We start from the raw sequence: 25,331 nt of genomic DNA, 5'->3' as shown, positions 1-25,331 counted from the left end.
ACGGCCGCCGCGGCTCCCTGCCTGGGCACACGGAGCGGCTCCCGGCACAGAGCGCAGCGCCGAGAAGCCTCGGCCCCGGAGCAGGCACCTGCAGCGCTTTGGGCTCTGAGGCACTGGGTTCAAGTTCATGCCATGCCAGCCCCGAGCCGGGCACGGACACCTCCCGCCCGAGCAGCGGCCCCGAGCCCGGTGCCGCACGGGCGGGAAGGGTCCCGGGCACGGAGCAGCCGCCTCCGTCCTAGCGAGAGCAGCCGCGATGAGCCATCGCTGTCGCGGCACCGGCTCCATGCCGGCCATCCGGGCAAGGAGGAGATGGCGGGCAGCCGCTCCCTCGGCTGCGATCCCAGCGCAGGGGGCACACGGGGGAAGCCGGCACCAGGAACTCGGCAGAACCCCCCCGGCCCTCACCGCGCCCCCTCCGCCCACAGCGAGCCCCGAGCTGGGGCAGCACCGACCGCGGGTCCCACCTGGGCTGGAGCCGCCTCCGAGCTCCGCCGCCGCCTCGCCGGGGTCCGGGTGCTGCCGCCACTGCTCCCATCCCGGCCAGACACAACGAGCACGGCCACTGCCGGCGCAGATTTGAGCCGATTTGACCAATCAAATGCGGGAACGCGGCCAATTATGGCGCAGCCCTTTTGCTCCCCGGCCCCGCCCCCGCCCCTCTCCCCAGCGCTCCCCGCTGCATTTTCCAGGATCGGTTCCTTCACCTTTCTGGCGCCTCCCGTCGCTCCCGACCCGGATTTGGGGACCTGAACCCTTTGGCTCGGCTGAGCGCATTGGAAAATTCGAGGGCTGCCCCGCATCATCCTGAGCCCACGCTACGTCCCCGCTCGGCTTTTCCCTCGCTGCCGCCGGCGCTTTCCCCGCTCCCGGGGCTCGGCTCTGCCCGGCGGCTCCGCTTGGCCCCGGCCGAACTCACTCCCCCCGTGGCTCCCCAGCCCTGCGGCGGGGCGAACCCCCGGCATTTGCCGAAGGGCTCTGACTGCCCCTGGGCACTGAAGCCTCATAGAACGTGTTCTAGAATGCCTTAAAAATGTGTTGAAATGGTTTTTTAAAGTTAATCTTGAGTTTTTCGTGAATTCTGATTTCTCTGAGGATTGTTACTGGAGATATTCAAAGCGGTAAATGCAGTGCCTTGTCATTATTATCATGTCCAGCACAACACAATCGAATTTCTTTAACAGAAATGCTGATAACATTTACCATATGCTATTACACTAACTACAATCTCGAGAAGCTCCCAGTTTGTTAGCCAGTTTGCCAAATTCTACATTGTTGTTTCTTTCGGTACAATTCGGTACAATTGCACTTTAAAAAGTCTTAGTAAATCTCTGGTTCCTTAAAATTTGTGGCTACCATGAGTTTTCTTCGATCTTAAATTACATAGGGTCAAAGTATTTGTCACACTTTTCTAATCCCTCCAGTAAATCCATCAGGCCACTATTTCAGCATGCTTGGTTCACATTTTCAGCACCTTTTGATATTAATAGCAGCAGACTAAGCTGCATATTGTAGTACCCAGAACTTTTATGGATATTGATTGTTAGTTTGGTTCTGGTTTTTTTAAATTTGATTTTAGTGTTCGTAAGACTAGGCAAAGCTATGTCTGAGTAATGTTAAACTATGTTTTATAACTCAATTCAGTTAAATTTGTTAAGAGTCATTTACGTTGAGGTGGATTTCCGTCAGGTTTGTGTTGCTGAGTTGGGATGAGATCAAGTTTCAGTCTCCTTCATTTTAAGCCATTTCATGTTCTATTCCAGTTTTATTAAGATCAGCTTTTACTCGGTATTAGAGATGTAACTTAAATTCTCTTAAGCGTACCTCTAATTCTACTGCGGTGACATTGAATTACATTGCAATTAATTTTAGGCCCTCAGTTCATTTTGTTTAAATATGTTTCTTCACATTGCAAGATGTGGTTATTTTCTTCTAGAGATAGGACAGATCCCAGTGAGGCAGCTGTGATGAAACACTGATAAACACCTGCTTTTGGATAGAAGAAGATACAGTTTGTTGGGCCCTTGATCCTCTCACACATTGCACAGGTGTCAGTGCTGCACTGCCTGACAGGATCATTGATTGTGATCTCTTCTGGTTTATCTCCCACAGATAACACTGGAGAGTGGGTGGTTGTTCTACATTATGGCTGTTATCCATTGTAAGCTGTTCAGTGTTTCATTGTATGGATACAGGAATGCTGGAAGAATATTGTCTCCAGTTCCTGAGACAGTCACTGCTGATGTATTGGTTCCATCATGTGAATTCACTCATTTTTATAACACACACTATTCATAAGGTATTATTACCTTATTTATAGCTGGCTTTTCATGAACTTTGACATATCTTTGTGTGACTATCTACAAGACATGGTGTCACTTTGGGATCTCTCTGTTTTGTTCTGCAGCTGCAGGTGCATCTCTTTGAACAGGTGTTACAGGGCTTGCAAGGGTTGCAGGGTGAAGAGTGAGATGAGGACGTTGAATCCATGTTCAGAAGGCTTGATTTATTATTTTATGAGATATATTACATTATTTCTACACTAAAAAGAATAGAGAGAAAAGTTCTCCGAAGCTAGCTAAGCTAAGAATAGAAAAGGAATGAATAACAAAGTTCTGTGTGCAGGCAGAAAGCAAGACCAGCTCTGCTGTGAGTGATCAGTAAATCCAAACATCCACAGGAGACCAATCACGAATCCACCTGTTACATTCCACAGCAGCAAGTAACCATTGTTTACATTTGTTGCTGAGGCCACAGCTTCTCAGAAGGGAGAAAAATCCTAAAGAAAGGATTTTTCACAAAAGATGTCTATGACAAACAGGCTGTCTTCAGACGTTCCTTGCACTGCCTGCTCAGCCTTTAGTCCCTTCTCTTGTTCCAGCAGGGTTGCTGTGCCCTGACCCAGGGCTGTCTCACGGTTTTCCTGTGTTTTCAGAGTTCCAGGATGAGATCTCTGGGCTCTGTCAAAAGCCTCATCTGAGCTGAGGTCCTGTGGTCTTTCCCGACCCTTTTGTGCCACATCCTGATGGGACAGGGCTGTGACCTGCTGAGGGCAAGGCTGCTCCTGCTCTGTGGCAATCAGACACAGCCCCAGGTATTCTCACAGGAGCACTCCAGCAGTTTGCTGTGCTTGGGGCATCTCACAGCTGCTATTATTGAGAGATTTGTTTTTGAGGTATGTGAGGGAGACCCTCCCACTGAGGGACTGGGCTCTGGCCAGGCCCTGGCTCTACCTGGTCAGAAAATTGCCAACAAGCCCAGACGTTTTCTGCCTCAAAACTATATTCAAGTCTCTTGGACTTGGCAATTTGACCCTATACCAATAGCTGGATCAAAATCAGTTGAACTTAAACCTAAGATGCTGCGAATTGAGGTACAGCTCCCTAAAAGCAGAGAGGACGCCGTTATCCCTGTTGATTAATTACACTGAATAAAATTAAATACAACAAGAGTAAAGGAGCCGAGTAAGTCAGAACTGACCCAACTCTTGGGTCAGGGGATAAGAGCCAGTTACAGGCTCTTATTTAATCGCGTTCTGTCCCACCGGTGTCCGGCCGGGACCGGTGCTCAGGAATGCCGGGAATAATCTCCCATAGGGGACAGGGGGTGACCGGGCCGTCCCGGGGCCCTGCTCGGTGCTCGGGCAGCGCGGGCGGCAGGCCCGGGAGCGGGGCCGGGGGATCGCGACCGGGACCGCGCTGGGCTCGGGGCCGCGCCGGGCACCGGGGCAGCGGCGGCCACTCACGGCTGCACCGGTTTCCGCGCGTATCGCGATATCATCCTCAGCGCCGCCGCCCCGCCGCAGCCATCGCGCCGCTCCTCCCCGGGGGCGGAGCGCTTTGGGCCCCGGCGCGATGGAGGCGCTGCGGCGGCCGGCGCTGCCCGAGGACGCGGTGCGCTCCCGCCTGTTCGCGGCGGCGGCGGCGGGCCCGGGCGGCGAGGCGCTGCTGCGGCGCTGCGCTGAGCTGGCCCTGGTGCGCTTGGCCCCGCTCCTGGCCGCCTGCGTGTGGCAGCGGCAGCCGTTCCGCCTGCGGTACGTGCCGGGCCGCGGTGAGTCGGGAGCGGGCCGGGAGGCGCGGCGGGAGGAGCGCCCGGAGCCGGGGGACTGGGAGGAGGAGCCGGCGGCCGGGAACGGTGAGAGAGTGAGGGGGATCCGGCGGCGGGGAACCGGGAGCGTGTGAGGGGAAAGCGGTGTGTCTGAGAAGGACCTGGAGGCCGTAATCGAGGAGCATCTGAAGGGGAACCCGGGAGCGTGTGAGGGGGACCCAGCGGCCGGGAACCGAGGGCATGTGAGGGAGAATCGCAATCGTTTGAAGGAACCGGCGGCCGGGAACCGGGAGCTTGTGAGGGCGAATCGGGAGAGTGTGAGGGACACCTGGCGGCCGGAACCGGAATCTTTTGAGGGTAATCCGGCGTCCGGGAACCGGCAGTGTGTGAGGGGGAGCTGTGCGGTGTGAGGAAGACCCGGTGGCCGGGAGCCCGGAGCCTGTGAGGGGGACCCGGCGGGCTGGAACCAGGAACGAGTGAGGGAGAACCGAGGCCATGTGATGGGCACACGGCGGCGAGAATCGGGATGTTTGGAGGAGAGACCGGCGGCCGGGAGCTGACGGCGTGTGAGGGGGACCCGGCGGCTTCCCCGACTCTCGGTGTCACAGCACGGGTTAACCCAGTGAGGCATCTGGTGCCACCTCCCTGCTGCAGCGGGACCGTCCCCGAGCACAGGACACAAGATTCTGTCAGCAGGGTCTGGGATATCCGCAGTGAGGGAGACTCCGCAGCCCGTGTGGACAATCTGTTGCTGGGCACGGCGTTGCTGAGCCGCCTCTCCTCTCTGTGCCCCGTGCAGGCGAGATCCCGGCGCACTTGGGCGGCACCGCGGAGTTCGGGGATAACGTGGAGGATGAGTGGTTCATTGTGTAGCTGCTGCGGGAGATGAGCAGGGAGTTGCCGGGGCTGGCAGCCAGGTAAGGCGGGTGCTGCTGAGCTGCTTTAGTGGGAGGGCTGCCAAGGGGCAGTGCCTGTGCTCTGAAGGTCCTTTCTTACCATTGTCCATCCTTGGAGGTGTTTCCCCATCCCAGACACGTTGGACGTGTCCAAGGGCAGGTTGTATGGGGATTGGAGCAGCCTGGGCTAGTGGAAGGTGTGCCTGGCTGTGGCAAGGGTGTTGGAACCAGGTGTTGATCTTTAAGGTCCCTTCTAACCTTAGACTTTCTGTGAGTTTATGAATTTTAAAAAATCCCCAGCAGACATGGATTCAGAAGTGTCCCTCTAGGTAGGGAATGCTCAGGGCTGGAGTGTTGCTGGCTCTGTAAGGACCCGGTTTTGTCTAGTACAGGTGAAATAATGAGCAGACACCTTCACCTGGATATAGATGGCTGCTAATGGAATGAATTAAAATGGAAATAATTTATTTGGTCATTAGCAGAAATTTGTTTAATTATTTTCCCCTACTCCAAGATTCTAAAAAGGGCTGGAACACAACACCAAAATGGGTTGAAAGTGTGTACCTGGAGTATCAGGCTCATACTTTCTTATTGTTTGAGGGAGCAGACAGAGTGAGGGGGTTGAGAACGTTTTCTTAGGATCAGGAACCAGCAGAGGTCGCCTGTAGCACCTGAAATGCTGCTTTTTAATGCCTGTGATGTTCTGAAGCAGTTAGGATATCTTGATTCTCCTGAAGCACTTCTCTAGTTGAAGAGAAACGTGGTGTTATTGTTGTTAAGGAAACAAGATATATTTGATGAAACGTCTTGCAGTTCAAATGGGGATTTTCCAGACTATCAAGGATTTTTCCTAATGTATTTAGAATGACTGAAGTTTATATTTGCTTGGGGATTTCAATTTGGAACACGCGTTGTATAGCCTGAAAAGCAATTTATCAGAAAAATCTTTCTAAGATGTATTTTGAATGCAGTCTCAGGCACTGCCTGTAATATGGGTGCCCTCAAAGGCACTCTGGTGACCTGGAGGGAGTTTGCTGGCTGTCCCCAGCCCAGTCCCGCTGCAGGGAGTGTTTGTTTCTGCTCTGGCTGTTGCAGGTGACTTTCACTCGGTGTTTGTATGCACAGCTGGTGCAGCAGCAGTTTGTTCCAGACAGACGCAGTGGATACACCCTGCCCGCCCCAGCTCATCCTCAGTACAGAGCCTGCGAGCTGGGCATGAAGCTGGGAATGATTCCTGGGGCATTTTGGCCTTGGCTCATGCCTGTGCAGGGAATGGGTCCTTGTCTGGAGGTTGCCTGCTTGTCCAGAGAAATGTGAGCAAAGTCTGTCCCACCTTGAGAACCTCTTGTTCTTGCATCTTTTGTCTGCAGGCTCATGGCTTTCAAATGTTGTGCTCCAAGAGCAGCAAAGTGGCTCCTGATGCCAAGGGAAACGTGTTAAGAGGTCCTCTGTGGGAGAGATTCCTCAGGAGCTTGAAGGAGAAGGATTATTTCAAGGTCTGTGAGTATTTCAGTGTCTGTGGCTTTTAAAGGTTCCAGGGAAAACACATTTTAACCCTTGAACTTGTGTGAGGAGTTGCAGTGGGGCCAGAGCTTGAATCCTTATCTCTGTGTGAAATGAAGTAATGTGTTTAAATGTGCAGTTTGTTCCCCTTTGAAAGGAATTTATTTTGGAAATTAAAACGGAAAAAGCAAGATCTGGGGATTGATTTATTCATCTAAAGCAAGGGGAGAAATACACTTGAGTGAAGAAAACCCCTGTGTGTGATTGTGTGAGGTGTGACTGATTTCACTGGTTTACATTTCATTTCCACCCCTCTAGAATTCAATATTCTTCAAGATCGATACATAACACCATAGACCCATCTGGGCCCATGCAAGTGTAATTTTCATGTGTGTGGTTTTTGTGGTTTCTGGGGGTTTTGGTGAGATTCTGTGAGGTTTTTTTTTAAAGATGCTTTTGACTACTTCTTTGAAGTTAATAAATTGGACATAAATTGAGTAGTTATTTGAAGGTTATAAAATTGGACAAGTTTATTGAGATTCTTAGGTTAATATCGTTTAATATACTTCCAATACAGGACTGGCCCTTTGCTATATTGAGTTCCAAGTGCAGATGGCAAAGACCAACGCTGGGAAAAGTTTCAGCAGCCACATAGAGGGGTGAGTGTGCCTTGGGCTCTGATTTGCAGCAGTAATTTCCAAACAGGAAATGTGCTGCAAGTGGCCATTCTGAGTAATGGGATTGGAACCTTCCCACGTGCAAGCAAAGTGTGCTGGACCTGCACCATCATACATTTTTTATAAACTGAAACTTACCTAAGCTTGGAATTTGCCCATCTTTTCAGAGGCTTAGACACATTTCCCTGTTTTTAGTAGTAGGGCAAGCAGCTGCAGCTTCACTTGTGAGTTCCTGTAGTAGTTTTCTCCCATAGGAAGCTGAGCCAGGACTCAGCAACACTTTGTGTCCTTCTCTTGGAACCTAATCTGGGTAATGGACAGTGGTGATTTTCAGCTGGCATGTGCATTTGGTGTCTGAATTCCTGTCTGTCAGGACTCAGGAGTGTACTGGACTTTGTTGGTTGCACAATTGCTGTTTCTTTTCTCCTGTGGTTTACCCTTTTTTTCCCCTTAAATCTGCTCCTGCAATTTGATAAAGCTTTCTCTTTGTACTCCCTGCAGGCAAGTTCTGTTGGAGCAGCCCCATGTGAGAGTGCTGGCCCTGACTGTGGAGCTGAGGCTGCTGAGCTGGCAGCCCTGGATGTGGACATGAACCTGGTGGCAAAGCTGCTCGAGTCCTACAGTGCCCAGGCTGGCCTGGCAGGACCCACCTCGAGCATTTTACAGAGCCTGGGGGTGAATTTACCTGAGAGCACAGAGCTCACTGGCAGCTGAGCAAGGCAGGGAGAGCCTTGGCACCAGACATGGCTGCTTGGGAGATGGAGCACACACACACGAGCAGGATGGGGGAGAAGAGGCCAAAGGTTTGAATTTGGAGCATTCTGTTCATTATGTGTCACTCCAGCAGAGTGAATTCACCTGCAAAAGCTTCTGTTTGCACACTGTCTTGGGTGGAAATGAGATTTTCCCAGCGCTAGCACAATTCCAGAAAACTGGAAAATTATGTTGAATGCATGACTCAAATGATGTTTTCTTTTATTACAAAACCCCTCTCCCATTTTACCATTCAGTGCTCCAATTTGCCACGTTTCTAAAATGTCCTTTTACCCATTGAGTGGGTTCAATATCTGGGGAGCAGTTCTTGTTCTGAAAATGCTGCTGCCTTCAGGGGCAGGTGGGGAAATACCACACTGCAGGAAGAGTAATTGGATCAAATGTGTAAATATTGGCCAGAAGTATTTTTGAATTTTATTTCAATAAAATCAAAAATACAACGTGATTACTGAATTTTTTGAAGATCTGCATAACTTCCTCAGTTCTTGGAGTAAAAGTATTTTTGTAACTGTTCGTTTTCTGAATGAATTCCATTATTGCTGAATGTTGATATACAGCTACTGCTGGCATGATGTGAGCCCAGGCTGAGCAGTTTGGGGTTTTTTCAGTGAAAATGTGGCTGGAAGGCATGCAGCATGTTGCTTTCATGTGGAATGAAAAATCTATTATAAATATGACTACTTTAGTTTCAACAAGTTAAATTTGCAATAAAATAGATAGAAATTCTTGATACACAAACACCAACAGGGAAGTCCTGCTGGGTCCAAATCAGCTTCTTAATTTCTCTTTATTTCTTTTTCATTCAGCAATTAATGAGTTGTCCTGCACTGATGTTGTGTAATTCACTTTGTCAGCAGTTCAGGGAGAGCACTGGCAGGTTGGACAGGGATTAGAGATGGACAGCAAGAGCTGGGAACTGTGAAGAAGGTTCTGCTAAATTTCAAGGAATTTGGACTGCTGAGAGGTGAGAGACACAGACAAATCTGTGGTGGGAAAATGGGGTGAACAGAGGCTTTTTTAATTGAGACAAGGCTAATGAGCAGTTAGTGCTGGAAAACAGAGGTACTTGTACCTTGGGAAGGGTTGATGTTTGACCAGGAAAGGTAATTTACACTGAAAATACATAAAATTCTGTACTGATGAGTAGCTAGATCAAGTTTAGATACTTTAAAGCATAATTGAGTTGAAGAATATGATCACACTGAACTGCTGTGTGGCCTGTGCTATAGAAAAGGTCCAAATAGATGGAGGGGCTCCCTTAGTGCATGAGGAGAACTCCTAAGCTGGGTTCAGAACAAAGCTGCTCTTTTGCAAACACTCCAGCTGCTGTTGCTGCTTGGATAATCTGACTTTTCCATCAGTGGGGCTGGGATTTCTCTGGGGCTCTGCTCATGCCAACTCTTTCCATTTGTTCAGCAGCTTCCCAGTGGATCCCTGCAAGGCTCTGGGAGTGCTCCCAGGAGAGTTTGCCATGGCAGAAGAAGCATTTCCATGCTGCCTCTTCCTCTGCTTTGAGGTAACACACCAGGCGTCTCCACTTTTAATTCTGAGAGTGTTTTCAGTGAAGGAAGCCTGATGGAATTAATTAGGGCAGAGAAGTGGTGTGTGGTTCCCTTTCAATGGATTTCTGTCCAAGTGTATTCTGGAGTTGTTTAACTGGTTAATTTTCCCTTATTGTCTGTGTTTCACCTGGGGGAATCCCCATTCACCTGCAATGCTGAGGGGATCAATGGAAAGAAACCCTGCCTTGGCCATTATTTCAGGGCTATCAATGGATGGGGAATCCCCATTTTCTTGCTGAAATAGATCAGGCAACACTCTTTGTGATGGGATTTTATAGGTTTGAAATGAGAGCAAACTTGCAGTTTTCATCATCTTTAAGTTTAAATTTACAAGCAATCTCTATTGTGCCTTATTTTTAGGGTTGAAATTGGTAGAAACCCCCACTGATTCCTTTGAGGCATTTATAACGTGGGGCCAAAAAAAGGCTGGAAAAAAAAGAGGCAAAAATGGCCAGCAAAAAAAAAAAATAAACGTGCAAAAAATGTGGTAGAAAATGCGTGGAAACAAAGGTCTCAAAAACAGGTGACAAAAAAAGGGCAGAAGAAAAAAATGGAAGGGGAAAAAAATAGGCAAAAATTGGGGAAAAAAAGCAGCAGAAAACGGGGGGAATACAGAAAACAGGAAAAAAGGCAGCAAAAATGGGGGGGAATGGGCAGAAGGAAAAGAGGGGAAGAGTGCAAAATTGGAGACATCATAATTGTGAAAACGTAGTGTTTAAGAAGCAGGAAAGCTCTAGAAAGGTGAGGAGAAAAGGGTGCAAAACATGCGAGGAAAAAGAATGGGAAATATGAGGGGAAAAGAGCAGGAGCCCTAGAGACACCCCCAGAGCTCAGGCCCCCTCCCCAATGCCACAGACACCCCCAGGTACCCCCAAGAGAGCCCCTGCAAACCCCACAGACCCCTGGGCCTGGATTCCTGCAGGAACACTGGGGAACAACTGGGCTCCTTGCAGCGGGATGGAAACAACGGCCAGGGCTGGGAATGTGTGCCCACTGTGCTGCCAGGCTGGCAGTCAGCTGGGTGGGGCCGTGCCATGGCAAAGGCTCCTGAACAGCTGCCAGGTTTGTGGGCTGCAGCTGGAGCTGAGAAGCAAAGGGATTAGTCCAGGCAGGAGAACATCCCATCGTGGGGCACTGCTGCAAAGTGGGCATGTTTGGAACAGAGCCTCTCCTTCAGCAGGCCAACGCTGCCAGATGGAAATTGCCAAGGGCACGAGGCTGGCAAGTGAAGAGCAGAGCTGCTGTGAAGGGAAAGCTCAGTTCATTCAGAGAGATCACACAGGTCACTTGAGCACTGTTACAGGGAGGAAGCAGAAAATGAGAGATTTCCAGGAAAGCCTTTGTAGCTGGTGGGGAAAAGGAGTCGAGATACCCAATGGCTGCAGGGATGGTGATCCAAATTAGTTCTGAGCAGATTTCCTTTTTTTTTATTTGGTGAGGGTTATTAACCTTACCTGCAGCTTTAAGGCCAAATAGTTTTGGAATATATTCTAGTTTAATCTAGCTGTCCTCCATGCTGCATACTCACAGCAGCCATATTTAACTATCATATGATGTGTGAATTTGCTTGTGTCCCTATCCCAAATGTCATCCTTCCTGGGTTTTCACCTTCTTTTTAACATGCTAGTAAATCTTCTGCATCCCTCTGCAGTATTTCCATGGGTAAACCCACTGAAGAGCACAAGCTAAAGGATGCCACCTCCAGCTGAGCACAGGGAGCAGTGGGAAAGGATGTTATATCAGCTTTCCATCTGCTGCTAGGATGAAAAGAGAGCAAGATTTTGATTTAGGGAGCTGAAGACTGGGGCAGATCAGTTTGTTCAAGCCGTGCCTGAGACTGAACACAGGGATTGTACCTGTGCATTTACAGGTTATTCTGACAACCTGTCTGCTGCAGCTGCCAGAGATCAGCTGCTCGTGGTTCCCTCAAAAAGGTTTGCTGACAAATGACTTTTACAAGGTCAGGTTGTCAGAGTGTTCCCTGGAGTGCTTATGTCCTCTCAGGCCAAACATCAGGCTCAGTGTGTGTCCACAGTGTCTTGGAGCTTGTTTAAAAGTAAAACAATTTTTTCATGTAAGAACTGTAATACTGAAGTCAGACCTTGTGCCATCCACAGTGATGGATAGCAAAGCGTGGCCTTTCCACACAGCAGCAGAGCAGCCCAGGTGATGGGAGAGCATGTGGTGAGTGAATTTTCTACCCACACTGTTCCCAGATAAGATTTTTCTGAGTCATGCCTTAAGTTTTAGCTTTTATATTTTTCAGATTCTGTACTGCTTTGGTGTGTAGTTCTGAGCTTCAAGTTCTGAGCTTCTGAGTTTCAAGTGTTAGTAAGCTTTCTTCACAGAGTAGGGAGACAAAACAATTCCTTCTCTAGCTGAGGACCGAGGACAATTGATCCAAATTTTGGGCCCAGGAGCATAAACAAGGATGAATTGAAAAGAGAAAAACAAGCAGGATGGGACTTATAACCTGAAGCTGTAATTGCACAATTAACTCCAAGATGCAAATGCAGCAGAACTTATGAAAGTGACAGACTCCGTGACCGGGTGTCCATTTTGTGCCCATTTTGGTTCACCTTGGGTGGGCTCTTGTGCTGCCCAAGGTGGATCCATGGAGGAGATTCTGTAATAAATGTCTGCTTTATTCTTTAGCTCTGTCTGACCTCTGTTCTAGCTCAGCCTTCTCAAGGCATCATGAGCAGTCAGAGATCAAACAAGTTGTGTCATGAGGTTTGCTTACTTCAATCCTCTGCTGGCACCTGTTAGAGATCAACATGAGTTTTATGCCCTGCTATTTTTGGGAGGCAGGTGGAATGTTGCTCTCAACCTGCTAGTCAAAAAGTTACATCTGATTGATCAGATGAGTGCTATCATTCCATATCCTGCTGACTGGCAATACCTGTGAGCAGTTGGGCTGTAATGCCCCAGCTGGCAGCTTTTCAGTGCTGGCTCTTGCTGTAAATCCCTAAAAGCAGAGGAGTCTCAGTGATTTATACAAGCCAAGTGTTGCCAAAGAGGATTCAGTTAAGGGATGCATTCTTGAGAGAAATATGTTGTTGCTCTGTGCCCTTCTGCCTGCCTGGTACCTTTTCCATGGGAAAGCCCTGCTGTGTTTTGGTGAGGAAGCCTCTGTCAGGGATTGCCTGTTCCTTTTTCTAGGTCACTTGCCTTTATGGAGCATGTCCTGTCTTGACTACAGTGAATGTTCTTCAGGCTTCAGACAGATTTCTGAGGCAAATGCAAGTGAGGACAATGTCCCTCACCTCATTTTTCTGTCCTGCTCAGGGCTGGGTACTGCCTATCATCACTCCTGCTAGCTTAACATCATGAATGGAGGCCACCAATGTTGTTTCATAACTAAGTCAAAAGGGTCTGCAGGGTCTGAGGATTTTATAAAACAGTTTAAAATGTAATGCTTTTCCAAAGATGTGATGTGATTATTATCTTGTAGGTGTTCTAGCTCTACCAAAAAATCCCCTATTTGAGTAGATTGAAAAGACTTTTTCTCTCACTGGCAGCTAAAATACCAGGAAGGGTGTTTGTAGATACCACCATGGCCTGAAGGAATCCCCTCCCAACCTCCCGAAGTAAAAGTAACCTAAGCAAACACAGTGTGTCTCAAAGGTGTGAAAGACTTGTTTTTATACTTGTTGCTCAGGTGTCAGGACTGCAGATTTTTACCACTGCTCACCTGCAGTGAATCGCAGTGGTGGCAGTCAGGGACACATCCCTGTCCCCTTCAGGCACCTGGCTTTGCAGTCTTGGCGTCTGAGCTCTGACCAAGTAGGCAGAAGGGACTGTCAGCCCGAGTCAGCAGCAGATCAAACATCCTTTCACCAAAGTGTCTCTTTCACTTTCCTTGTCCAGGTGGTTCCCTTGTTGTTCTCCTTCCAGAGAGGTGGCCCTATTTCATCAGTGAAATCAGACCAGCTCTCCAGGCAAGGCTCAGACTTTGGCCTCAGGGTAAGAGGCCCTGATCCTTTGAAGATTTTTCTCTGTTCTAAGTGCAGTTCTTGTCGTAGCAGTTCCTGTCACCTTTGCATTAGCTGTGGTCTTCTAAAATGCTTATGTGCAGTCTTGCTCTTCCCCTCTCCACCACCAGATAGCTCTGTTCTCTCTTTCTTGTCTTTCTTGGGACAGAAGAAACTGTCTTACCAGTGAGGAAAATATAGAAGCCCATTTAACATTTACAAAAAAAAAAAAAAGGATATTTTATATGAAAACAGAAGATTGAATGGGAAGAGAGAGAAGGAGAGCAAACAGGCAGTGGCTTTCCATCTGGTTTCTGACAGCTCTCCCAGATCCATATAAACAGAGACACTGGAAAGTGCCACTCTCCCTTTATTTTTGTTCTGAGAAAAAGGGTGCATTCAATGTCCACCCAAGACAGAAAAAATGGATGAAAATGGGGCATTGGTGCCTTGGGGTCAGTGACAGCTGGTCACAACAAGTTGGATGCTTTGGAACTAAGAATTTTATTGTACATTTACTTCAAACCATGGGATCTCAGAGGTGATCCACTGTACATGGGCCTGTCAGACCAGTTCAGAGACCTTTGTAGGTCAGTGTGTCTTGAGTGCTGCCCTCGCTGTGACAGAGCCCTTGCCTCCAGGAGCTTTGGAATCTTTTCTGTGGAGCTTTGACAGTTCTGGAATCACAGAGTGGATAAAGCCCTGCCTAAGCTGTCTGGGCACTCTGCTGCTGAAGCCACTCACGGATCAGCTGGTGAGCAATGGCCTGTTTGGGAGGGAACCAGGGTAAAAAACTGCCATCATCTTGCTTGGAAGAGCTGGGCTCCCTCTTGAGACCCTCCACAATTTCCTCCAGGCCAAACCAACGGGCTTCCTCCAGCTCCAGGGTGTCCAGACTGATCTGGAAAGAATTCAGAGGGCACCAGCTCCTTAAATCAGCTTTGAATGTGGGCAGTGGTAACTTGCCTCCACAGAGATCCCATTCTGGAATGCCCAGAGTGCTACATTCATGCCTGAATTAGGCACTGATGCCAGTCCAGGGAAGGATATTTCTATCCACCAGTACTTTGTTGTGCTGCCTTCCTTAGGGAAGCCACAAACCAACCCTGCTCAGTCGTGGCAAAGCCAAGTGGCTGAGCACAGTAATTAACGTGGTGGAATCTGAGTGTTCTCTGGCAAATGTGTGAGGGAACCTCCTCTGCAAAGTTCAGAGGGAAAAATCCAGGGCTGTTGGGCTCTGGGCTTGTGTACACAGTGACCTGAGTGAAATCTGGCACCTTGCAACAGGAGATGATGGGATTGTTCCAAAGTTTCTTCTGCACTTGCAGAAAAAGCCAATGGAAAGTTGCATTTACGGAGGGTTTGGTGCTCTCCTAACTAAATTCTGTGGGCTGAAGGAAGCTTTGCTGCCTGAGGCAGGCAGAGGAATAGCTCGGGGAGCCCGAGGCGCTCACCTCCGCCCGCTGCGCTCCCACCAGGGCGTGGCAGGCAATCATTAAGGAGCTGCTGGGGAAGGGCCAGTGCTGGGACGCCGAGTAGCGGAGCGACTCCACCTCCAGCCCCACCTCTTCGGCCACTTCTCGCCGCACTGCCTCCTCCACGTTCTCGCCTAGAAGCAACCGCAGTTAGGCAAGGACGGCCCGGCCTCAGGGCAGCGAACCGTGGTGAGGGAAACGCAGGACACGCTCATTCCCACCCGCAGGAGCTGCAGCTGTGCTGTCCTGGAAACACTTGCTGGCGGGATGCTCCATTAAATTCATCAACCTCTGATAAACACAGGCACCAGAGACATTTTTGGCCCCATCTACATACAGATGGTGGACAGAACAATTCTATTTTAAGCCATTTTCCCTCCTGTAATGAGAGGTCTGTAGTTTTTCTTCTAAGCAAAATGGATTTTAAAAGGATCAGGGGTTATAACCCAGCAAATTTAAAGCTTATGTTTGCTATCAGGGACTAGAAGAACTGCTAGACACCTAATTCCCATTCCTTTCAGGTACGTTCTGTCTGCATGCAAACACTGATCTATTTAGATATAATGTTGTGGTTTTTTCCCAGCTATTACAGAATCACACACTGGTTTGGGTCCAAAGGGGGGATTTTAAGGATCATTTAATTCCAACCCCGTACTATCAGCATGGACACTTCTGCTAGACCAGGCTGCTCAAAGGCTGCTCAAGCTTGGCCTTGAATGCATCTGGGGATGGGGACACAGATCACCTGTGTGTCCATCCTCCTCTGTGAATAGGGTTTATGGCTGATGTCTCTTGCAGAAAGGTAGAAAAATCATAAAGAAAGGCTTCATAGAATCCAGCCTGCTCTCCTGGGATCACTGGCTGGCCTTGTCAAAGCCAGCATTTTGCAAGTTCCCACGTGAAAGCAATGCTGGTGTGAGCAGTTTGTTAGCATAACAATCTATCACTGGGTGAAAGACAACTTGCACTTGTATAGACTGTTTTTACACTGTTAGATAGTTTTCATTTTTCTATCTCTCACAAACAACTTTTCCTGCACATACACACCGGTGGTTTGAGTGAGGGTAACAACTTTTTAGTTACCAATAAAGTAATTGGCAAGAAAACTACTGACCAATTAGAGTCACACATGAGGTCTGTAAAACTGTATAAAAATAAGTTATGTGACTAAAGAATGGGCTTTTTCCTCCATGAAGAACATGGAGTCCCGTGTGATTTATCCCAGCAGATGTCCCCACACCCCACGTGCCCAGGGCCACTGTGCTGGATCAGAAGCACTCACCCATGTCACAGAAGCCTGACAGAGCTGTGAACATCCCCGGGGGAAACGAGGGCTGTCGGGCCAGGAGGCAGCGGCTCCCATCAGACACCAGGGTGATGACCACTGGAGACACCTGCCACGTGCACCCAAAGCAAAACAAGGGCTTCAGACAAAAAAAAAGTAAGTGCAAATTTTTGCTTTTCCTGGCTGGTTGAGAGTCGCTGGCTGACCACTAAAGACAAAGTACCCAGCTAGGCACAGATCCCTCTTCCTGCTCCCCCCAGGGGTGAGCCAGCAGCGCTGCCCTCCTGTCCCTGTGCCCCTGCCCTGTGCTGCCAGGGCTCACCTGAGGGTAGTAAGTGACTCCACTGGCGTGGCAGACACGTTTGCTGCCAGCTGGGTTCTTCTCAGTGGGCTGCCCAGTTCTGCTGCAGTACTGGTGGGAATCGTGCCACCGCAGGAGGGACTGGGCCTGCCAACACAGAGGAGCACAAACTCACTTATATATATATATATACACATATATATATACCTAGGGGGAAGAAATAATTCAGAGCAGTCTCCCTGAATAATACTTGGTGTGCAGTCATGGGGATAAACTCTGATTATCTTTGGAAGCCTCTGAAAGGTGAATGAAGTATGGGCAGTCCTTTGAAAGTGGCAAATTCTGCAATCCATGTTTGCTGCTTCTGAATTTGAGTATGTTTGGGGGAGGTGGACAAGAGCTGTTGTTTATTGGGACATAATGGGAGTTGTGTTGGGAGCTGAACTATTTTAAAGAGTCTCCAGCCCTGAATATCTTCTTGAAAAATAGTCCAGGCATCACAAACATTATAGAGCAGGAAAGGAAACACGAGTTATTTCTTCTTATGGGTCAGGACAGCTGATTTTCACACACAGGCCTTTTCTTAGGCCTTCCAAACACAGGGCACCAGCTTATAAGGGAGAGGGTTTAAAAGAGCAGCTCTCAGAGAAGATGTGTAAGTTTGTTTGTGATTCCCAGTTTGCCTGATAGTTGTTGAGCTGAGGACAAACTGGGATTGCTGTGATTTAGCACATTTCAGCTAAATGGCATAAATTACTGCAGTCATTTTAAAGTCACTTTTCTGTTTCCCTTGTATCTTCCTTTTGGGACTACAAATTTGGGAAAACTGTTGTAATTTATAGTGTGTCTGTACCTAAGTCCCTGAAAGTGTACAGCGGGTACTTCTACAATATTAGACCATAAAACAATGTGGGAGATGAGGACAAGGGTTGATGTTAGAGACTAGAGCTCCCTAAAGTAAAAAGCCCAGTCCAATACTGAAGCCAGCAAAGGAGAATCCTTCCTGTCCACGACAAAGAGAGCTTTCCGTAGGTCAGTAAATGATCCCTGCAGTTCTGCCTCAATGACTGATTTATCCAAGGCTCCTGTTCGAGGTATAGGAAAAGAAAAAAAGAAAATTTGATCTCATAAATTTCAGCTATTATTGCTATTATTCCAATTTTATGCCCTTTGCTGTTCCAATATACAGTTTCTGGGAGTTCCCATGGAAGTGAACCACATCAGGGGAAGAATTCCCAAATGTGCCTCCCCCAGCCCACCTTTCCTAACACACACAGGCATAGGAGCAGCAGTTGCAGCCCATGACCTGCCACGCTCACAAGAGCCCCTACAGAGACCCAACCCAGCCCTCCTTGGCAGGACAGGTCCTCCCAAGGATTAGGGATTTGTTTGATCCCAGTGCATCAAACAAAAAGAGGAAGAGGAGCCATCCCAACCTAAATCCAGCGCGAAGTGCGGCCTGTGCTCGTCCGAACATCCGATCAGCACCGACTTCTCCATCCACTGCTCGGCCTCCTGCAGCTTCCCCAGAATCTGTCTCGTCTCTGAACAGCAGGGAAAGGGGAAGAGAAAGCTGTGATGAAAGCAAAAGCATCTCTGGATTTGCTCTCTGGATCTTCAAGGCACAGGCAATCTTGGCTCAAAGCAGAATGCCCACGTGGGAAAGGGGACCAGACCAGTGATCCCACACAGGAAGAAACCTAAAATCTGGCTTTGCTCCTAAGCTGTAGGAAGTTTAGATCATGTCAGGCTAAAGGTCCCAATGTTGTAATGCCTGGGAAGCAGTTGTCCATTGCTTTTGTCCTGCACCAGCCAATAGCTTTCTCTCAAAGAAAACTTTTCCTACATTACAACCAAAAGACATTTGTCAGTAAGGCCTTGTTTGTTTTCCTGCCAGCCCTTTCTCTTCAAAAGGCACAGTTCCAAATGTTTAAACCTGATCACCTCAGAACAGATCAGGTTGATACCATGTGTGTGTCTCTGTTTCATTTCAGCTGTGTGATCCACCAGCTGTTTCTTTCTGGATGCACTGATTTCTTTCTTACCTGCTGCACTGAGCTGTGGTACCAAATATTTCTTCCCAACTTTCTGCAGGAAGGGGGAGAGATTGTGAAAGAGGTAGAAAGTTCCTGAGGTCTGAGCTTGTCTACAAAGGCTGTCATCTTCCTTTAACTGATTTAAGTATCTGCAGTGAGAAAATGATTGGGAAGATGAATTGAAGATCATGTTGAGATTCTTGCTTATTTGGAGGCCTTTATTTTGCACAGAGCAGGGGGGGCTGAATGGACAGATCAGATTTATGGTACTCCATGTGCTTGGAGAGTTTTGACAGCTGAGTTACTCTTTGGTGGACTGCAGCCTCTAGTGAAGTTTGTGTGGCAGAAAATACTGCAGTTCTTACCTACCACATGAGTACCCTCAAGTCTGGACATGCAAAAGATCAGCAACCCAGTCTCTCAATCCAAAAGGTCTGCTGTAAAGGCTGCAGGAAACCTTGATCTTCCCTTTACACACCCAATCCCTCCCAGCTTGGAATATTCTGTGAATTTGGATGGCTCCAAATGCTGTTTTGCTGAGCACTTCTGCTGTTGAATCTGGTTCCCATCAGACTACATGTGTTATGTTGTACCTGTCACACTGATGTGAGGGGTAAAAACCAAGTCTTAGGGCACAGCTGACTGGAGCTGAGTTAGGAAAAAAAATCATTGGGAAAAGGATGTCAGCATATTCTCCTTGCAGGCTGTTTGGAGCAGTATTTAAAAAGAGGTGAGCAGCATCACTTCAAGTCTTCCTTGTATTGTAGGAGCCCTCTAGGCAGGACAGGCAATCATTAACAGAGCTTCAGCCTGAGAGAAACAGTTCCTACCAGTGGTGAAGGGAGCCCAGAGGGCTTGGCCATTACCCTTCACAGAGCTCACAAAGCATTTATATGTGTGTGATGGCTGAACTGGTAAAGGATTAACCCCCAGGTCAGGGTGAGGTAGGGCTGCTTGTGCCACGTTCTGGCCTCCAGTACTCTGGAATCAGATGAGAACTTACCTCATTTTTCTCACATAGGTGGAGTGCAACCTGCAGGCAAGGGAGGAAACTCTCCTGTGCAGTGCTTGATACACTGCAGCCATAACCAACACCTACAGCTGGTGTCTCTGCCTAAAAAAAGAGCATAAAATGTAATGCAGCAGCCCTGCAAGGTTAGGTTTGATTTAAGAGGTGCAATAACCAGGTAAATCTCCCTCTCACAGCATCTGCAGAATCTGCTTTCTAAAATGATCACTTCAGTCACACTTCAAACTCCACTTCAAGATACCTCAGTTTGTTTCCATCTCTGAGTGTACACAGCTCTTCCAGAACTTGCTTTTAAGACTAGATTAGACCTTCCTCTCCCAAATCCTGTGTCCCTGGGGAAAAGGGCAGATAAGGTGGCTGCTCTTGCTGGTTTCCTACACAGTTGTAATGGCCTCGATCCAACCACACATCCTATTGCAGCACACAGTGGATCTGTGGGAAAGGCGCTGATGCCAGGAGAGAGTGAAAGACAAAATATCAGCTGTGCAAGAGAATTCCCTGAGCTAGACAGGGGACAGCAGTTGCAGCTGAGTGGGATCATCTCCAGCTACGAATGCTTTTTGTGCCAAAGAATCACAGCACGTTTTCAGCCCAGGCTGAAAGCCTGACCTCGGCTTCAGGATGTCAAAAATAGCCAGAGACCCGAGACAGAAGCGAACTGTGGTGCACAATCCCTGGTGGTCACTGAGAACATTGCACTCTGCAGCCATAGAACACAAACCCCGTCATGGATCAAGTCACGTTTACTTTGTTACAGACACTCAGGCAGTGCCAGGAAGAGTCTGAGAGCTCTTCCTTCAGCACAGGTCAGTGATGGCAGCCTGAGAGGTGCCTCAGCACAGGCTCCTATTTACACGTGCAGACTTTGCCTCGTGGCTCTGGACATCTCCGCCCCAGATCGCCCGGACTGGGACAATCCCTTCGGGAAGCCACGGGGAGCAGTGGGAGCTGGGCACGCTGGTGCTGACACCTGCGAGGACGGTGGCTGCCACACAGACCGTGTCACAGAGGGTTGGGTGGGGTGACAGCCCTGTGTGTGTGTGTCGCTCTCCACGCCCGGGTCTCGCAGCAACCGCCGTGCAAACTTCCCGGCGCTGAACCGGAGCGCCGCCTTTGCTCCGGAACGAGCGGGAGCGCTGTCCCCGGCTGGGACAAAGGGAAGGAAGAGCTTTGTGCCCCAACCCGAGCGCGACAGGCGCTTAACCCCTTCCTCTCCAGCAACCACCGCGCCAGGCTTTGGCTGGGACCATGAAAACTCCCAGACAGCAAAGCCTGCACCTCCAGAGATCCCCGAGCTTTGGAGAACCCCAGGAGGCAGGAGCGGGGTCGGGCCGCCCTTGCCCACGCGTCCCTCACTCACTGCGCCGTGTGCGGAAGCAGCGCCGGCCCCGGTCAGCGGCAGAGCCCGGCCGGCCCTTCCGCTGCGCTCCAGCCGCTCTTCCCGCACCGGGAGCGCTGGGAATTGTAGTTCTGTGCGCGCTGCAGCGTGTTCCTGTTCCTTACTTTCTCTTTTCTCCTCCTTTTCCCCCCCACCCCAAGCCTCTCTGGGTTTTGTATCCCCAGCACGGAAGCGTTGTTTAAAGTAAAGGACCACACGTCCTCGAATAGGAAAAGATGCCAAAAATCACACGGGGCATCATTTGAGATCCTTTATTTCCAAATTTTGATTTTGGAAGGAATTTGAGATGGGACTTTTGGAGTTATTTTTGATGATGTAGTTTATTTTTTAAAAATTTTTATATAGGTAGGAAGGGTGAGTTCGGTTTATGTTGTTATGGTATGGTTTAGAAAGGTACAAGATTTTTAGTTATAAGACTTTTTAAGGATAAAATATCATTAATAAGGATAAAATATTGCTAAAATATTGTTAACAAGGATATTTATGTTTTTTTACTTAACCTTTAAATATTTTTAATGCATTTATGTTTCAGTGTAAGCTTTTAAAGTTAATTATGTTATGTTTTAGTTAATTATATTAATGATAAACTTATAATATTGTATTTTAATTCTTTTGTTTATTTTTGTAGGGTGTTTTTTGTACCTTAAACTTTACAACTCCAAACTTTTTTTTACTTAGCTTAATGTTTTTTTGTTTAAACTATAAATCTACATTTTTGCTTTTAGCACTTAAGTTTGGAAGTTTTTTCCAAGGTCTCAGATCAAATCCTGTGTTTCATTTTAACTTTGGTTTACAGGCTCAAAGTTTTGAGAGTTCCTTGCATTTCAGATTCCGACAGCTGGATATATCCAAAGGCTGGAGCTGTTCAGTGCTCGAGCACCCAAATACCCACAGCTGGATTTAACAGCTCTGATCAGAGAGCACCCTGTGCCAGGGCACGTCACAATAATGACAAATCACTTTCCTTCCTTTGCAATCCAACAGATTCCTCTCAAGTATTGAAAACATGATTCTGGGTTGGAGCCTACCTGACTATATTTAGCACAGAGAATTTTATAAACATACAAAAAGTAAATGTTTTCAGGGCAGCCTGTTGCTTTTTGGTCATGAATTGAGCTGTTCTAATTGAGAATTCACGTCATGTAATCTGAGAGCATGGCTTGTAAAAATAATAAACAGAATATCCAGGGAAATAGTGCTCTCGTTACCAGAGTTACTCACAAGTTTAGCTTTAATTATGCTTGACTGCTATTTTTATGCTTCCTGAAACAGAGCAAGCCCAGTCTTATTATTCCAGCAAGCTAATTGGATTAATGGACAAAACACATCTTCCCTTAATAAGATAAAGGATTGAAATATAATCTCTAAGGGAAGTATCCACCCTGCTGTTAAAACAAACTAACAGATTTACTGACCCTAAATGCCCCCAGATATGGATCTTGCAAGAGGAGCTGGCTTTAGAGGGAAGCAGCTGGGGGAGATGCTTGGGACATCAAATTTGGGGCCAGCCTTTCCAGCTGGTTCAGCACAGAGCAGCCAGGTGTTGGTGAGTGCTCCCTGTCACAGGAAGGACTAAAAGCCAGGGCAGCAGGGCAGGGCAGTGCTCTGGCTTCTCTTTGTTAGGTGAGCTCAAACCCTCACGGCTTGGATCAGCCCAACCATGCCCACCTAGCCCTGTGCCTCAGGAAGATAAGTAATGAGAAAAGAGTCTGCACTGCTGCTGGTCCGACCTGGGGCAAGCCAAGCCCTCTGTGAGAGATCCCTTGTGCCTCCTCTTCCAGGGTTCACACCTCAAATACCCTGTTAGGTACTTCTGCAGCATGTCAGCAAGGGGCATGATTTCAAAACAGAGGCTGGCTTGTCATTTATTCACTTAATTCAAAGAGCATAAATGCCAGCTGTTGTTTTGGCACTTGAGTTGTTTCTTTGTAAGCATTTTTGGGGCTCCAGGCTGAGCAAGTTGCATCTGTAAACTGTTTATATCAGTCCCTTGCAGACATTGTACCCTGTGCTGGGAGCAATCCTGGGAGTGAAGTGAGGGCCTGGACACAAAAATGCATCTCTGACAGCTTTGTGTAGCTTACCAATTTCAGCTTTGGCAGGGCCCCAGAGGAAATGAATCCCAGAAACTCTCCTGATGCAGTAAGAGCAAACCAAAGGAGCAGGCAAAGAGGACCCAGGGAACATCATCTCTTACATGGACAAAATCAAGGTAAATCTTTGGTCCTGTGTTGCATAATTATTATTTTTATTAAATTTATTATATCTAATCTTAAATCTATTATATCTAAAATATATATTTTTTTTCTTCAATTTTCTATTGTAAAATATACTCATATTGAGGTTAAGAGTTGGTAAAAGATTTTTCCAAGCCATAAAAGCAGCTGGAAAATGTAATTCCAGGCTAATAATGGTTATACTACTAATCTTGCTTTTCCTTTCTCTTTTGTGCCTCTCCAGTTGCCCCCAATAAGCAGAAATAAGCATTAGAATTGCTAACAGCTGGCCCTTGTAAAACAACTGTTAATTGCCTTAAATACATGGAACCAGCAAATTCACATCAAAAACTTGTGGTCAAGCCTCAAGGAACTTTTTGGAAAGAGAAAAAAAATCCTTTTTTTAGGATAAGCTTAGGGAAAGACAAACCACTTCTTTAAAGGGAAAGCCAATGAGTAACCTTCCCCCCATCATTACATTTTAGATGCAAACCACCCAAGATCTGGCTTTTCTCTGAAGTTAGAATCATGTCTGTCATGTATATGACGGACCTTTTAATCAGCTGGGCCTTTTGAGTTAATGTGGATTGATATAAATGTGACTCAGCAACCTCATTAATCAAATCTAACGAGCTGGAGCCTTCAGCCCCCTCCTGATGGACTTGTTGGTGTCCCCCACTGCCTGCCTCACTTCCTAAAAATATCTGGAGAGTGCAAAAGAGGATGAGAAAGCAGCAGACCTCGCTTGAAGAAGTCTGCCTGTGCCTCTGCAGCGTGTGAGGTTTTGCCAAATCTCTAGAAGCTGCTGTTAAATCTCTGGCTAGATGTTAGGGACTCTCTGGATAACAGGGCTTTAACTGGATGCCTCAGCTTGGATAACTTTCCAGAGTTTCCTGCTAGTTGTAGGAGTTGTATTTCTGTTGGAAGGCGACCAGAATGAGAGGAAGGGAAGGCTTATTTTTTGCTGGATAGTTCCACTAAAAACTGGCCTTCTTCCTGCTCTGCTGTCAGCTGTGTGGACACATCTGTGTCCGCAGCTGGACAAGAAACAAATACATTGACCTCATGCCCTTGTTTGTGTCTCCTGCACCCCCTAAAATGGGACAAAACACCCAAGGCTTTGTCCCTTCGGGTGGGAGCTGAGGTGACAGTCTGGGTACAGGGAGAAATCTCAGCTGCAGCCTCCAGGTCCCTCTTCTGGACGAGGTGGTTTTAGGGCAGTCACCCTGATAACAATGTGTGTTAGAGGGGGGGTTTGGCCCTGCTGTGCCTTTGCCAGCTCTCTGTTGTTGTTGTGAAAGATTTCCAGCTGGGAGTGAGCACCAATTGAAAGAGCAAAGATGGCAAGCTGGCTGCGCTAGTGAGGATGTGATCCTTGCCTTGAAACCCTCACCTAAAGAGATGGGCAAAAACGCTAGGGAATGTCCCTGATTCCAACGGAATGGCTGGAATGAGCAAACAACCAGTTTATTTAGGAAACCCTAGAAAGTAAAGAGCAGGCAGCATGGATCTCTCCGAGCAAAACTCACCCAAGCAGCTTTTTAAAGCACCTGAGAGGGTTCAGAGCGCTGCAGCACCGCCCAGGCTGGCCTCAATGATCCCGGACTGATTCCCTAGTGCTGAGCCCAGCTGCCCTGGCAGCAAGGTACGGGACCGGCGTTCTGGGCCTTTCTGGCAACTTTTACTCCAAAAACACCGCTCCGGCTCCATGCTTCCCACCGGCCTTGACTCGGGGGCTGTTCCCAGCTCGCAGCACCCGGGCCGGTGGCGGTACCGGGTCGGTCCCACGTGCGCGGTGTCCCCGGGCCGGTGGCGGTCCTGGGCCGGTCCCACGTGCGCGGTGTCCCCGGGCCGGTGGCGGTCGTGGGCCGGTCCCACGTGCGCGGTGTCCCCGGGCCGGTGGCGGTACCGGGCCGGTCCCACGTGCGCGGTGTCCCCGGGCCGGTGGCGGTCGTGGGCCGGTCCCACGTGCGCGGTGTCCCCGGGCCGGTGGCGGTCCTGGGCCGGTCCCACGTGCACGGTGTCCCCGGACCGGGGGGACCCACGTGGAGACGCGGAGGCACTGGCGGCGCATGCGCAGTGCGACGCCCGCCGCTGTGACCGGACTCACGTAGCGCGCGGGCCGCGCCGCCCGGGGGGCGTGGCCTGAGGGGGCG

General features: G+C 48.6%; 1 protein-coding gene and 2 long non-coding RNA genes across 7 annotated transcripts; 2 read left to right on the top strand and 1 right to left on the bottom strand.

Annotated features, from left to right (window-relative positions):
- Positions 1-3,932: 3,932 nt before the first annotated feature.
- Positions 3,933-8,098, top strand: LOC131086083 (uncharacterized). 2 transcript variants are annotated; one of them, XR_009114719.1, is made up of 5 exons: positions 3,933-4,050; positions 4,847-4,964; positions 6,314-6,439; positions 7,024-7,105; positions 7,625-8,098. It is a non-coding gene; the product is annotated as an uncharacterized LOC131086083 (long non-coding RNA). The 2 variants fall into 2 exon arrangements; XR_009114720.1 differs by lacking the exons at positions 6,314-6,439; positions 7,024-7,105; positions 7,625-8,098 and adding an exon at positions 6,039-6,307.
- A 638-nt stretch (positions 8,099-8,736) lies between these two features.
- On the top strand, positions 8,737-11,754 carry LOC131086084 (uncharacterized). Of its 2 annotated transcripts, none has more exons than XR_009114722.1 (3): positions 8,737-8,861; positions 9,314-9,413; positions 10,640-11,754. It is a non-coding gene; the product is annotated as an uncharacterized LOC131086084 (long non-coding RNA). The 2 variants fall into 2 exon arrangements; XR_009114721.1 differs by having other exon boundaries at positions 10,637-11,754.
- Positions 11,755-13,785: 2,031 nt separating this feature from the next.
- On the bottom strand, positions 13,786-24,838 carry NUDT13 (nudix hydrolase 13). Of its 3 annotated transcripts, none has more exons than XM_058028841.1 (9): positions 24,705-24,838; positions 19,534-19,644; positions 18,540-18,679; positions 17,931-18,038; positions 17,473-17,579; positions 16,516-16,641; positions 16,191-16,302; positions 14,888-15,042; positions 13,786-14,334 (listed from the first exon to the last, which is right to left on the bottom strand). In XM_058028841.1, exons 2-9 carry the CDS (start codon positions 19,614-19,616, stop codon positions 14,140-14,142), a joined length of 1,026 nt encoding a protein of 341 aa, XP_057884824.1. In that variant the 5' UTR covers positions 19,617-19,644; positions 24,705-24,838; the 3' UTR covers positions 13,786-14,139. The 3 variants fall into 3 exon arrangements, with proteins under 3 accessions (XP_057884824.1, XP_057884823.1, XP_057884825.1); XM_058028840.1 differs by lacking the exon at positions 24,705-24,838 and adding an exon at positions 20,921-21,511; XM_058028842.1 differs by lacking the exons at positions 18,540-18,679; positions 24,705-24,838 and having other exon boundaries at positions 19,534-19,615.
- Between the last annotated feature and the right edge of the window lie 493 nt (positions 24,839-25,331).

Source organism: Melospiza georgiana, chromosome 8 (genome assembly GCF_028018845.1).
Source record: "Melospiza georgiana isolate bMelGeo1 chromosome 8, bMelGeo1.pri, whole genome shotgun sequence".
Lineage (NCBI taxonomy): Eukaryota > Metazoa > Chordata > Aves > Passeriformes > Passerellidae > Melospiza > Melospiza georgiana.
The sequence above is the reverse complement of the archived record's forward strand: the minus strand, read 5'-3'. Positions and strand labels throughout refer to the sequence as shown.